A 15,043-nucleotide genomic window follows, 5' to 3' on the forward strand; every position below is an offset into this window, starting at 1 on the left:
GCAGGAGGTGACCCAAAGGTGGTTTGGCTGTTCCAGAACAAAGAGTTAAGACCTTTGATCCTGCACATGCTGAAGGAACTAGGAATCTAGGTTCTCAGGAAGAATCCGATCATGAATGGGTGGACTCGGTCATAGAGAGACTGCGGGATCCAGAAAAGGCTTTCCTTTTCCATAGGTCGGTAAAGAAGTTGGTGATCAGGGAGTGGGATACTCCAGAAGCTGGCTTGAAGGTGGGAAGAGTGATATCAGAACTATAACCCTTGCCCGATGATACCTTGAAACTTCTAATACTCCCTAAAGTGGATGCTTCGGTCTCCGCGATGACTAAAAAGAACACCATTCTGGTGGCAGGAGCGTTGAAGGTTAAGCAGAATCAGAAGTTGGAGATCCACATCAAGACGATGTTTGAAGTTTTGGCTTTGGACATTTGGTCTGCAGTAGTTTCATGCAGCAGACTTATTTGCATTGGGTCCAGCATTCACAGAGGAAACACCCTCAGCCTCCACCAAGCAAGCTGAGTAGCTGGAGTAGGGGGTGGCCTATGTGGGGGATGCACTGTATGATTTGATTCGTATGTTCATCAGGGTTACGATCTTGGCAGTGTCAGCTCAAAGACTCCTGTGGCTGTGGAACTGGTCAGCGGATGTTTGGTCCAAGTTTCAGCTAGGTAACCTCCCCTTTAAAGGTAAGCTATTGTTTGGGGAGGACCTAGAACAGCTGTTGAAACCCCTGGGCATAAGTTGCCTGAAGATAAGCTGAAAGGGAGTAAGAGGAGCTTCTTGTCTCTGTTTGAGACACAAGAAGATAGCATACCAATAAGGGCTCTTCCTCCTTCTCAGAGGCAATGCTGAGGCAAGACTCTGTCCTTTCGAGGTCCGTATAGACCTGTGCATGAAAACTTCAGTCAAGGGGGGGTGGAAGAAGCAAACCCGTGCAGTGACGTGAGGCTGGTCCACTCTTCGTTAGAAGCTGTCTGAGGAAGATTAGCCCTCTTCTGTGAGGAGCGGACCAAGATCATTATGGATCAGTGGGTCCTGGAAGTGATGAGATGGCTTTGCTTTAGAGTTTACTCACCTCGTCTGAGAAGCCTATATGATTTCCCCTTGCACATCCTGTGTCAAAAAGAGAGGCAGTTCGTGCCACATTGTATCAACTGCAGTACCTAGAAGCGAAAATTCCCATCTCTCCAGGGGAACGAGGAAGAGGAAGATATTCCATCTATTTCATGGTACTCAAGAAAGAAAGAACCTATCTGCCCATTTGGACCTGAAAAAGGTGAATGCAGCTCTCAGGATGCCACAGTTCTGGATAGAAACTCTGCGGCCAGGGGAGTTTCTGACTTTGATGGACTTGACAGAGGCTTATCTGTACATACCTAGCCAGACGACCATCAGAAATTCCTGAGATTCATGGTCTTGGGAGACTGTTTTCAGTTTCAAGCACTCCCCTTTAGTTTGGCGACTGCACTGTGGACCTTCACCAAGGTGATAGTAGTGGTAGCTGCAACTCTTGAGGCAGAAGAGTATCCTAGATCACCATTACATGGACTATGTTCTGGCTCACATAAAACATCCATGTTTTATTGTCCAGGCAGCTAAACTTCCACCCCCCCCCCCCCCCCCCAAATCAGTCCTCGTGACAAAGATTCTGTAAGTCTGAAATTGTTTATTGTACAAGTAAACTTTACTTACAATTGTTGCACTTCAGACGCAAGCCCCAGGCAAGAATCTTTGGTAACTTAAATTATGACAGGAGAAGGGAGGAGGGAGTTTGTGTTGCAGGAGTTAGTTATTGTAGAGGTGGAAAGGATGAGGGGAATATGAGGCTGATTTATCCATAGAAGATGACAATAAGAGGGAAGGTGAAACCCAATCCGTTTCAGGGAGTAACACACAGAGCACACAGCTACAAAGTGGCAAGCATGGAGCAACTGACTCCTGGCCGAGAGCTGCCAAAGAGACGCCTCCACAAGCTAGAGGCAGAAGGACAGGATCCAGTGGCAGTGAGCCTAAGAACCATGTAACACAGGGGGAGCATGAAGGGCAAGTCCTTTGAAGCTATAAGGTACCCTGGAAAATTTAAGTTAGGTTGAAGAGGATTCAACTCTCCTGATGATGAGAGAAAGTGGAGGGGGGCCTCTTAAAGACAAAGACTCACAGATTTTTATCATAGGTTACAAACAGTGCTTCATTATTAAGAATCCTCAGAAGTGAGAACTGCTCTAAACAGTTAAACTGCAGTACAGACAGATACAAACATGTACCCACTGCTGGAGACAGAACAGACTATTTCAGGCAAAGTTGGAGTTGCAGTGTCAACAGTCAGTACAGCAGGTTAAACAAAGACTGCGCTCTCTAGGCTAGGTGTTCAACCTATCAAAGAGCACTCTGGTTCCAATTCAGTCATTGGAGTATTTGGGAGCCCACTTCGAAACCAAAGTAGACAAAGTGTTTCTGACAACAGAGCAACAAAGCTACAGGCATAGGTCCATCATATATTGCAACTTTCTGTGCCAAGAGTATGGGATTATTTGCAGGTCCTGGGATCTATGCCATCTATGCTAGATCTAGGACCTTGGGCATTTGTACACAGGAGACCACTTCAGAGGGCGCTTTTGACTCACTGGAACCCATAGTCGGAGGAATTTCAGCTTCCATTACCACTTCAGGGAGAGTCCAGGTCCAGTCTTTCATGGTGGCTTTCTCGAGTCAACTTGGAGTAAGGGATGGATCTGGAAGTCCCAGATTGGGTGATGGTGACCATAGATGCCAGTCTGAAGGGGTGAGGAGCCGTTTATCTAGGGAAAACTGATCGGTGGCAAAAGCATCATGGTCTGTCTGGAGATAAGGGCAGTTCACATGGCCTTGCTTTCCTTTCTAGTGTGTGGTCAAGCAGTTCACATTCTATCAGACAGTGCGACTGTGGTGGCCTAAATCAACCATCAAGGGGGAGCCATGGGGTCTCAGGAGGCCCAGAAGATGTTCAAATGGATGGAACACCACCAGGTGACCCTGGAGGTGTCACATGTGGCCATAATAGACAATGTGCAGACAGATTTTCTCAGCCAGCAGGTATTAGACCCCTGGGGAATGGGAGTTGTTGATAGCTCTCAGCTGGGGCAGCCCTCAGCTAGACTTGAGGGAATCAAGACATAACGCCAAGGCTCATCACTTCTTCAGTTGCAGGTTAGAGGTAGTATCAGAAGGACTAGATGCTCTGGTCCTGCCTTGGCCAGCGGAGATCCTGTTATACAACTTCCCTCCGTGGACCCTGATAGGAAGGGTGTTGTGGTGTGTTGAGAGCCATCCAAGGAAGGTGATCCCCATGCTCCAGAGTGGCCATGTCAGCCGTGGTTGCAGATCTGATAAATCTCACTGGGGACAGTCCCTTAAGGTTGGGGCATCTTCAAGGGTTGCTTCATCAGGGACCAATCATCTTGGCACAGGCGGAATGCTTTTGTCTCACAGCTTGGCTTTTGAGAGGCATTGTTTGAGTGATGCTTTACTCGGAGGAGGTCATCGCCACCTTGCTTCCGGCTAGGAGATCTTCTGCATCCCTGGCTTATGTCAGAGTACAGAGAGTGTTCTTCTTGAGGAGAAAGTTAAGCTGACTTGAGCTTCCGTGTCACAGGGTTTGCAGAAAGGCCTTTCCTATAATTCTCTTACTAAGTCCAGATGGCAGCCTTAGATTGTTTTTGAGGTAAGGTGCATAGTTTCACATACAGATGTGGTTTATTTCCTGTTCGGAAGATGTGTCCTGGAATTTTAACTTAGTAATAAGGGTACTCAGTGGTTTGCGGTTCAAGCTGTTAAGGCAGTGGGCACAAAAATATCTTACTCTAAAGGTCATATTTTTGGTAGTGATGTGCTCGGCCAGAAGGATCTCAGAACTTCAGGTCTTGTTGTGTCACGATCCCTTTCTTCAGTTCAATGAGGATGGAATATCATTGCGTACAGTTTCTTACTTCTTACCAATGGTGGTTTCTGTTTTCCACCTCAGTCAGAAAGTGGATCTCCCTGTATTCCAGAATTTGGATTCATTGGATCCACAGGCGCAGGCAGATCAGTCCAGAGCCTCACCCTATCTGGAAAGACTGATCTATCTCCTGTGTGTAAATAGTGGAGAAATTTGATTTGTATGTTGTGGATTGGGAGGTTTCATTCCTTGTTATTGATGACAGGGCTCCAGTTCAGGGTCTCCACCTTTCCCCTGCTCGGATTTGAGAAACTGTGAAGTTAGATTTGAATTAAGTTAATCTTGGCTTGGATATAGATCAATACTGAGGGACTGCATGTATCCCACTATTATGTAGCAGTGTCAGTGAAGCTTTTGTTCTCTGCCTCCATCTGCTGGTAGGGATGAAAAACATGTGTCTGGACTGATCTGTGGTATTCCAGGAGCGAAAGTTAGATGGTAAGAACCAATTTTCCTTTTGACTGTAGATCCCTGATGCATAGTCTTAATGCCTCTTCTCCTTCCTACTGCAGTGTAAGGCACCTTCTGCTCCCCTTCTCACCTTTGCTAGGAGAGGTTCACACTCATGCTTTCTGCTTGCAGGGCCTGTCCGCTTTGACAGTGAACTCTCCAGCAAGGACAGCAGGAATGCCTGGGAAAGATGTGTGGCCAACACAGTTATTGCTCCAGAAATGCAGGTAGGAAGCAGCAGGCAGATTCCAGCTGGAAAGTGCTCTGAAGGGGTAAGATGCAGAAACTGAAGCTTCTCTGTGGCCAGAAGCCAGCACCATGTGCCACTGGCATGTTTGCTGGGGTATGATGGTTAGACATGATGCTGCAGAGATATACATATAGGGGTTTTTTTATGTCAGTTTGTCATAGAACTGTTGATTATCTCATACACAGCATTTAGATAAGAAGTTGTTGGAGGTGACTGCTCGGATCAGCCAGGATGAGAGAATTGGCTCAAGCCCTGTTGTGAAAATGGTATACGGTGATCCCATGACCTTTCTGTCTGAGTTACCCAAGGGCAGCCGCGTGCACTGTTCCAGACTCTGGAGCTGCAGGAAGAGGATCTCCATTGAGCACCTGAGACATGTGATGCAGCAGCAGGATGGCAAGGACACAGTACCCGTCCTCTGGAAATTCCTGCAAAAGGTGAGTGTGACCATTGTTGAACTGCTGCAAACAGTCACTGCCATCTGTATGTGTATGGTAGTTGGTTTTGGATCAACACTGAGCGTGGCTCCAGATCTATCATAGGAAAGTAACATTTTTGAACAGTTAACTGATAAATACAATATATCTTTAAAAAAAAATCCATTTAAACTATGGAAATTATACTGGTTAATCAGTTAACCATTAACAAGCTCAGAACTGGAGGCTAGAGAATGCAGTGCCAAGAGCAAAGTGAGAACCAGAGCCCAGTGGTGAGACAGCATGAGGTGAAGGAGAGAAACAGAAGCAGGCACTGGAGCTCATCTAGCCTGGCATGGCTGCATCAGTACCATGATAATCCAACTGCTGGGGCTGCAGCCTGGAAGTGCTGGAGCCAGTCCAGGGCGCACCTCACCTCTGCCTATCCCAGGAGCAGGTAACACCAGCCTCCATCACACACTCCCCTGGGAACTCTGATGCTTGGCTTATGCTGTTGTGAGGAAGCTAATATATTAAACAGATAAAATAGTAGGTTATCTTTAATTTTCCATTAGCCTAATAGTTAGCTGCTGACTCCTGACCCCCTGGTTAGAGAGTAATTTGAATTCTAGGTACCAGGTGAACAGAGACTTTGCCTTAAACCCTAGCATAGAAGGGAGAGACTCCGGTTCTCAGTCAGTTACCTGTTGACCCGACACTGATCTCTGAACTCAGGAAAAAGAAGGATGACACTGTTTCTGAGGCTGCTATCTCAGGGTCCAGTGTCTGTTCTCTGAATCTGTCCTATAATATCCCCTGTCCCAGGAGGCTGAACTGCGCCAGGTGAAGTTCCTGCCAGAGATTTTAGCTCTACAAAGAGATCTGGTGAAAAGGTTCCAGCACTTTACTGACTTAGAGAAGCAAAAGATTGAAGACTTTCTGGAAAGCCTTCACTCAGGTAAGTCCTGCTCCACCCTTAAAAAATGTATTTATTTATAAAATGTTTATACCTAGTAATCTGTCCAAATAATAAAAGCAGTTTGTAATCACATACATAATTAAAAACATTCCATGCCCAAAACGCATAACAATACAAAAACATACAATATAAACCAAATTACAATACTAAAAGAAGTTCCTTTGTACATCGCCTCGTCCTCTTTTATGTTAGGCGATTCATAAATTAATTAAATCTAAATCATGAGATTACACAATTTGGAAGTATTACAGGCTGTCAAGAACTTGACAGCCTGTAATACTTTTCTGATAAAGGTAGGGGGGGTTCTAGATAGGGCCGGGAGGGTGGGTTAGGGAGTGGAAGGGAGGGGAAGGTGCGGGGGGGGTGGAAGGAAAGTTCCCTCCGAGGCCGCTCCGATTTCGGAGCGGCCTCGGAGGGAACGGGCAGCGCGCGCAGGACTCTGCGCACGCAAGTTGCACAAATGTGCACCCCCTTGCGCGTGCCAACCCCGGATTTTTATAAGATACGCGCGGCTACGCGCGTATCTTATAAAATCCAGCGTACTTTTGTTCGCGCCTGATGTGCAAAGAAAAGTACGCGCGCGCTCTTTCTTTTAAAATGTATCCCAACCTATTTAATAGTGTTATGGTTGACTGTATTGAAAGCCGCCGAGATGTCAAGTATTACTAATAAATAGGTTTGTCTGTTATCTAGATCTCTTAGGATTGTATGCATGAGGGAAATCAGAAGAGTTTCTGTACTGTAGAATTTGCAAAATCCGAATTATGATGAGGATATTGTGGCTTTCTAAGTGGCTTTCAATTGAATTATCCTCCTCTCTTGTCTCGAATATATAAAGACTTGGAGGAGTGGAACCATTATCATATCTCGGCTGGGGAGAGTAGCCATTTTTAAGATGAACATTTTGCTATCTATTCCATTTTGCTATCTATTCCATTTTGCTATCTATTCCAAACAATAACTGTGGCTGTCCCCCTTCGGTTTTGAAAAGATGGCAGAGACAGTTCCTCCAATTTATTTGGCAGGAGAAGCAGCTGAGGGTTGCTCAACAGTACCTGTTTCTATCTAAGAAGCAGGGAGGCCTGGGTTTTCCATACTTGGTATGATATCATGCCGCGGCTCATCTCAGATCTGTTATAGATTGGCACAAAAAAAATCCTATCAAACCGTGGATTGTCCTAGAACAAGAGATCATTGAGAAAAGTCCTCTTCAAGCTTTAATTTGGCAACCTAAAAAAACATGGAGACCCATTTTGCAGATCCCCCTACTGTGTCACAGGTCCTTTCTGTGTGGCGGGCATGGAAGATCTCCCTAACAGGACAGCGGGATTTCTATCTCAATTCCTCTGTTTGATAATTTAGCTTTTGGTCCAGGACTTACCTCCTCATTGAACAACCTATGGAAACAGAGTGAAATTTCACGTATTGAACATGTGTGGGAGACAAATGACCCATTGTGTTTTACTGACCTCCCAAAAGCTTTATGGTTTCACATCTAAGGAAACTTATCCATATCTACAGGTCAGGCGTTTTCGATCAATTGCTCCCCATGGCTCAGGCCCTGGCACAGGGCGTTTCTATGTTTGAAACCTGGTGCCAGAGTGCAAATAAGGTGGGGAAATTGCTATTATACTTTGCTCAGTAAGGACTCTATTGCTACTCCAAGACATATTAAGGCATGGGAACAGGATTTAGGGCGGCCAGTGTCAGATGGATTTGGAAAAAGGGCTAATTGCTACCAGTTTAATTGAGAATGGATATAAAGTCCTCTTTCATTGGTATTATACTCCGGCCAAGCTGTATCGTTTCTCACTGATAGACTCTAACCGGTACTGGACGGAGTGTGTGGAGGTACAGGCACGTATATACACATGTGGTGGGAGTGCTCGTTTATTCAGGGCTTTTGGGAAGTAGTCACTACCTAGTTGCAGGGTATTTGGAGCCTTTCCTTTAAGCTAAGCCCATTACAGGCATTACTAAATGTTCCCATTCCTGTAGGTAATAAATTTCAACAAAAATTAGTGATTCAAGGCAAAACTGGGGTGCGCTGTGAGATTGCGAAATACTGGCGCTCTTCACAGCTGCCTTCATTACAAGGTCTGCTTAGTCAGGTACATAATCTGTACTGTATGAATAAGATAACTGCTTATCAAAGGAATAACATATTCTCTGGAGAGATTCAAGCTCATAGGAGGTTCTGATGAGCTTGGGTTGCTGGATGCTTGGTGATACTTTTACTTTGGTGATCACATGTTATGTTTGATTTGGGGGGGAGGGGTAATCTGGTATTGAATAGAAAATCTTAAAGAAGATGTCTGTGGGGGGGCTCTTGGGTTCTTTACTAGCACTGGCCAACTGTAGCTGTAATGATAGTTATGTTTCACAATGGTGAAATCATCTAATTTCTCAGGTGATCACTTCCCTTAGGATGTCAGATTCTAAAGTGAAGGAAGTTCCTCTTCCCTAGGGTATTTGAAAGTCTACCAAGGCCTTTCTGCTGCATTCGGAGATGGAAAATATGCTCTTTTTAGAATGGGAATCCCCAAATCTGATCTCAAAGTTAAAGCTTTAAGTAAACATTACCATCTGCCTCCATATGTAACCCAGAGACTTTTTGAAATGTTATAAGTTGATGCATTGATTTCTTTTAATAATAATTTTTTTTATTTGACAATTTTTATTTAAGACAGAATTTCCAAAACAATAATACCATCTTAGTCCCAAAAAGCAATTAGTACACCTCTGAAGATAATTCACCATTATCTAGGGAATCACAGGTATTGATTTCTATGCTGTTGTTTTTTGTTTTTTTTTACCTCAGAAAGAGGAGAGACCACACTATTAGAGCCCCCTGAACTATAAACATCCAAAGAAAACCAGGGCTGCTTTGTTGTCACAGGTGCCACCATTTGAAACAACTGGGACCGGACACTGACCCACAGGCTGCCTTTACCAGGCTTTTGTATAGCACAGATCTAGTTTCTTTTTTTTTTTTTGTATTGAAACGGTTTTTATTAGGAACCAGCATACAAAAAAGTAAGGGCAGTATAGAATAAAACATGTGTGACATGTGTATAACAAGAAAGCGAGGTACAGTCCCCAGCGAACAACAAGTCAAAAAGAACAACAACTGGCTCCATATTTTCCATCATCAACACTTAACCCCCCCCCCCCCCCCTCCCATAACCCGCCCCCGACCGATCAATAGGTAAAACAAACAGTACAAGGTGCATAAGAGTCACTGTGCCCGATGAAAAAGGAAAAGCAATATGAGGAACATGGTAGATTAGAGGACCCCTGCGGAGGTCAGCACTCCCAGGTTAGGACACCGAGGCGTCTTGAGTCGCTAGCCATTGTGTGTAGGGGTCCCAGATTTTCTGGAATAGAGGTACACGATCTTGATGCAACGCCGTTAGGCGATACAATTGAAAGTAAGAGTGCAAACGTTGCTGGATGGCAGCTAACGAGGGAGCATGTTCCCGCTTCCAATGAAGCGCAATCTCGGATCTAGCAGCGATGAAAACCTGTAAGGCCAGCCGTTGGACGGACTGACTGCAATCCGTAATTGGCGCTCCTAAGAGAGCCTGCCAGGGTTCAATGGGGTGAGGCACGGAGATGAGCTGTGCCAACCACGCGAAGACCTTCCGCCAACATTGACAAATCTTGGGGCAAGTCCACCAGATATGGAAATAAGTCCCTTTGGCCGCACACCCTCTCCAGCAGGTGTCCGGTATGTCGGGGGCAAATTTATGAAGGGCAACAGGTGTATAGTGCCACCGATATAACATTTTGTAACAGTTTTCCTGGAGACCTGTAGACAGTGAGCATTTGTGGGCCGCTGTATAGATCTGTTCCCAGTCGGTATCATCCAGAACCTTATTAAAATCCAATTCCCATAAAGTCCGGTGTCGCACCTGTTCCAATTTTCTTCCATTAATGAGGGCGTAGATTTTTGAAATCGTTCCCCGGAGAGATGAAGCATGTTTACACATTGTTTCAAAAAGGGTACCTTTGGTTCGGATAGAACCGTCCCGGAGCCCCTTATGTAGGAAATGGTACACTTTAGCATACAAAAGAAAGTCAATATTATCCAGGTCATATTGTTGTTGGAGATAATCCTGAGTTACTACAGCATCCTGTATATAAACATGCCCCAACGTACGAACCCCGGCCTTAAGCCACAACTGGCGAGACTTGGAACCGTCCCCTGCAGGTAGTATAAGATTAGCAAAAAGATGAGTCATCATAGAAAAGTGTTCCCCCCCGACCAATATGGGTTGCCAGGTCCTCCAGAGTCTCATGGTGGTCCGTAAGGCAAAGGTTTCATAAGCAGACCCGCCACTCAGAGATTTGGGCTGCCAGGGTAGGGCAGTGATGGGGACTTGCCCCAAGTAAGCTTGTTCTAGGTGAACCCACTGAGGAATATCTCTGGTCCCATGAAATGCCACCAGAGCCCGCAGCTGAGCAGCCCCGTAATACCATACCAGATTTGGCAGCTGTACACCACCCCGAATTTTGGGTTGAAACAACAAATTCCTGGCAACCCTAGGCGGGCGGCGGCGCCAGATAAGTGTCCCAGCATCCTCTGCCAATTCTTGAGCAACTTAGAAGGTAAGAAAAGAGGGATCGTGGTGAAAAAATACAAAAACCGTGGGAGAACATTCATTTTAACAATGGCCAGCCTGCCCAACCAGGAGTGGGAGAGGTCAGACCATTTATTCAAATCAGCCTGTATGGTATCAGCAAGGGGTTTATAATTTAAGTCATACAAGGAATCATTATGAGGACCCAGCCGGACCCCCAGGTATTTAAGGGATGACGAGGCCCACTTGAAGGGATAAGTGGCCTGCATAGCAGTGGCTGCAGTATCGGGCAGGGTGAGATTAAGTATTTCTGACTTATCAAAGTTTATTTTCATACCAGAGAGTACCGAAAAACGGTCCAACTCCGCCATAACTCCTGGTAGAGAGCGTCCCGGGTCAGTAAGGGTAAGCAGGATATCGTCCGCAAAGAGGGAGATCTTATAATGACCACGGCCCTTGGACACTCCCTGTATAGCTTCAGAACACCGAATGCTATGAGCAAGGGGTTCTAAAAATAAGGCGAAGAGGAGGGGGGACAATGGGCACCCCTGCCTAGTTCCCCTCTGTATCTCAAACGGAGGACCATAACTGCCATTGACCTTTACCCTGGCTAGTGGTCGATCATACATTTTACGAACCCAAACGAGAAAAGAATCCCCGAAGCCCATTTTATGGAGCACCTGAAAGAGGAACTCCCAACGCACCAGGTCGAACGCCTTCTCGGCGTCCAAGGCTAAAAGGATCGCCGGAAGGTCCTCACGGTGCACCAGGTCAATGATGTCCACTATGCGTCGAACATTATCCGCAGCGAGGCGCCCTGGTATAAATCCCACCTGGTCATTATGGACTAGTTCTGGAAGCACCCCATTCAAGCGAGCAGCCATGACCCGAGCCAGGATCTTCAGGTCTAAGTTAATCAGGGAGATGGGCCGATAAGAGCTACATTTGGTGGGGTCACGACCCGGCTTAGCCAACACTGTGATCCCCGCTGTGTTAGCATCAGGCGTGAACTGGGAGCCCTCCAGGAGTGAGTTAAAAGCCTGAGTCAGTGGGTCGGCTAGCGTATGAGCAAATTTACGGTAGTAGAGCCCCGTATACCCATCCATCCCCGGGGCCTTCCCAGGCTTCAGTTTCTTAATGGCCGCCAAAACCTCGGGCTGAGAGATAGGCTTGTCTAAAAACTGTTGCTGTATGGGGGTTAGACAGGGTAAATCAATGTTCTCCAAGTAAGCGTGCAGGCTATCAGGGGAACTGGCATGGCTTTGGGCATATAAGTGCGAATAAAAATCAGTGAACGCTTGGCGAATCTCTGTCGGGGAGGTAACTATTTGGTCATGGGCGTCACTGATCTTTGCGACTACAGTGCGTGCTTGGGCAGCCCTTAGCTGGCGAGCTAAATATTTGCCCGCCTTGTTCCCACCCTCAAAATATTTCTGTTTCAGAATAGTAAGATGGTGACTGATGGCAGCGTCCTCTAGGGACCGCAGTTGGCCACGAACGGCTAAAATTTTCCGGTATAATTTCTCTGATTGAGAGCTACTGTGGCGCTGCGTGAGATTAGTAAGATCTAAGAGTAATTGAGTCCTGCGGGCCTCCCTTTCTTTATTGCAGTAGGCAGCCCTGGAAATACAAACGCCCCTTATTACGGCCTTAGAACATTCCCAGACAGTCAGTGGTGACATACCCTCCACTTGGTTATCCTGAAAAAAATCCTTCAAATGCCGATCCACCGTCGTGACAAAAGAGGGGTCTGTAAGGAGGCTATCATTAAGCCGCCACGTGCGAAATCCCGTGCCCTCGTCACCCAAGTTACATATTAACCACACCGGGGCATGGTCGGACCAAGTGATGGGGTCAATGTCCGTCTTCTGTACCCTTGTCTGCAGGGTGGTGGAGGTAAAAACATAATCAATGCGTGTGTATGTAGAGTGTGGACAGGAATAAAAAGAATAAGATCTAGAGTGTGTATGCCTCTCTCTCCAGATATCAGCTAAACACCAAGCATCCATGAAGCGGTGCCAAGCCTGCCTGGCGGCGGAGTGGGTTACCCTGCCCGAGCTAGAATCCTTGGCGGGATCCAAAACAAAGTTGAAGTCGCCACCCACAATCAGATCTCCCTCCCCATACTGCTGCAATAAAGTGTGTAAATGGTTTATAAACTGCACTTGATTCGTGGCAGGGAAATAAACATTAAGTAAAGTGTACACGTGCTTGTCTTGTTTAATTTTAAGCAGTATGTATCTACCATTGGGGTCACACACTGTAGTGAGCTGCTCATGAAGGCAGGAGGAGGAAAGTAAGATACCAACTCCGGCATATTTATTGGCTGGCGTGCTTGACGCCAATAAGCAGTAGGATATTGGGAGAACAACAGTAGGCGCTCATGCTGCCTGCGGACATGTGTTTCTTGCACAAAAACTATCCCCGCGTTTTGCCGTTGGAGCTCCCGCTTTAACAGGAGACGCTTGCGTGGCGTATTGAGGCCCTTAACATTAAGGGTCAATAGTTTAGTCGCCATAGACATTAAGTAGTAGAGGCCCTACATCCCCCCCCAACCCCACGACATGGGGCGCTAGAATCATGGAAGCCCGAGCAGGCCATGGCCCCCAGGATAAAAAGGCACTATGACTCAACCACCGGTCCCCTGCTCTGTAGTGTCCCCATTGATCGGTCCCAATCCCCCATGATCCTGCAATGTCCCCAGACTCGCTGCAGGACAACATTCGCCTAGGAGCGCGTGGCTGCCCCTCCATATGCAGACACATCCAAGTTCACCACCCCTCCCCCCCCCTCCCCACGGACCTCGCAAACTAAGCATAGCTATATGACATAGAACATAACCCCTTATGTAAGGCACAAGAGAACAGAAGGACTATATGAGAACCATTAAGTCAGCATCAACATAAAAACAGTAACCAATCCAGAACAGGATCAGACCGGGTGCTCAGGATAATTGACCAAAGTCAAGTGGAGTACCCCTGCAACCCCATAGCGGACTGATCACGCCCGAAAGATCAAATAAAATGATGCATACAAGTATCCAACTGTCAGCCCTGGTCCTGTGTCAGTGGCCGGGCATCGTCGTGTTGGCGCCGTAGCCGCTTGCCCCCTTTGCCAGCTCGGCGCCAACGAGGAGCCTGATCACGAAGAGTTGCGGCTGCAGGGGCCTTGTCTCCAGAAAAAGAGACCGGAATTAGAGCTTTGGTGAATGCCTCCACAGCCTCCGTTACTGTGGTAATCCTATAGGAAACCCCCTGGTGTTGAAATAAGAGACCAAAAGGATAGGTCCACCGATACCGGATATCTTTAGCCCGCAAGGCGGCTGTGACCTCCCGGAGCTCATATCTTTTTTTCAGCGTGGAGGGCGCCAAATCTTGAAAAATAAGGATCTGAAGATTTTGCCAGGTGATGGTCTTCATCCGGCGGGACAAGGCATATATGCGCTCCTTCACAGGAAAGCTGGTTAAGCAGAGTACAATGTCCCTGGGCAGCTGATCCCTGCGGGGCCCGAGGGCCCGATGAGCACGCTCTAGGCTCACAACAGGGTGGTCGGCCTCCCCGGCTGCTGGGTCATCGCCGCCATTTTGTAAAACAAAATTGCAAACCTGGATAGCCACCCGCTTAGCATCAGCGAAATCCGGTGTTTCAGGGATCCCCCGTATTCTGAGGTTATTCCTCCGGCTCCTGTTTTCCAGGTCCTCTAGCTTGTCCTGCAATGCTTTGATGTCCGTATGTGCTGTCTCCTGGTGTGTGGACAGGGAATTTATTGTGTCTCCATGGCTATCAAGGCGATTCTCTGCTTCGTCCACGCGATTACCTAAAGCAGCCAAGTCCTCCCTGACATCTGCCACCGACGCCACGATGTCCGCCTTATATTGTTTTAAATCACTGCGCAGCTCAAGGAACCAGCGTCTAGCCTCCTCCCTCGTGAGGAGGGCTGTGTTCGAGGCCTCCGACGTCTCCTGCTCAGCGGAAGCATCACTCGGGTCAGGCAGGTCGTTTTGCTCCGGGCCCCCGCTCGCGGCGCCATCTTGATCCCCCTCCGGGGAGGCCTTCCCGTATGAAAATTGCCGGAGGTCCATGGTCTTACGTTTGGTGGTCATGGCAGGAGCTTCCACCAGGGTCGCCAAGATGTGGGCAGCAAGTTGCGGTCAATAGCGCAGAGAAACGAGGCAAAATGCGGGGTTAAATCGTCCGTGGGGAGAAGAGCCGAGCTACCGCACGTCTGCTCACATCGGCGTCAGGCCACGCCCCCAGATCTAGTTTCTTTTAATCTACCTACAGAAATTTGATAAGATCTTGAGATTTCACATTATTCTGGAACATTCTTACTCCATATGTCTAATCCAATCCAGATGTATTTATAAATTGCTAATCCAAAAAACATGCA

At 47.1% G+C, this 15,043-nt stretch overlaps 1 protein-coding gene across 2 annotated transcripts in view; it reads left to right on the plus strand.

Moving 5' to 3' along the window:
• Positions 1–15,043, plus strand: part of RNF213 (ring finger protein 213) — a 413,312-nt gene that overhangs the window by 366,628 nt on the left and 31,641 nt on the right. For both annotated transcript variants that reach the window (XM_029599190.1, XM_029599191.1), the window contains exons 56-58: positions 4,558–4,652; positions 4,861–5,112; positions 5,917–6,049. In XM_029599190.1, coding sequence (XP_029455050.1) covers positions 4,558–4,652; positions 4,861–5,112; positions 5,917–6,049 — 480 coding nt within the window. The remainder of the gene's footprint in view (positions 1–4,557; positions 4,653–4,860; positions 5,113–5,916; positions 6,050–15,043) is intronic.

This window comes from Rhinatrema bivittatum, chromosome 4 (genome assembly GCF_901001135.1).
Source record: "Rhinatrema bivittatum chromosome 4, aRhiBiv1.1, whole genome shotgun sequence".
Classification (NCBI taxonomy): Eukaryota; Metazoa; Chordata; class Amphibia; order Gymnophiona; family Rhinatrematidae; genus Rhinatrema; species Rhinatrema bivittatum.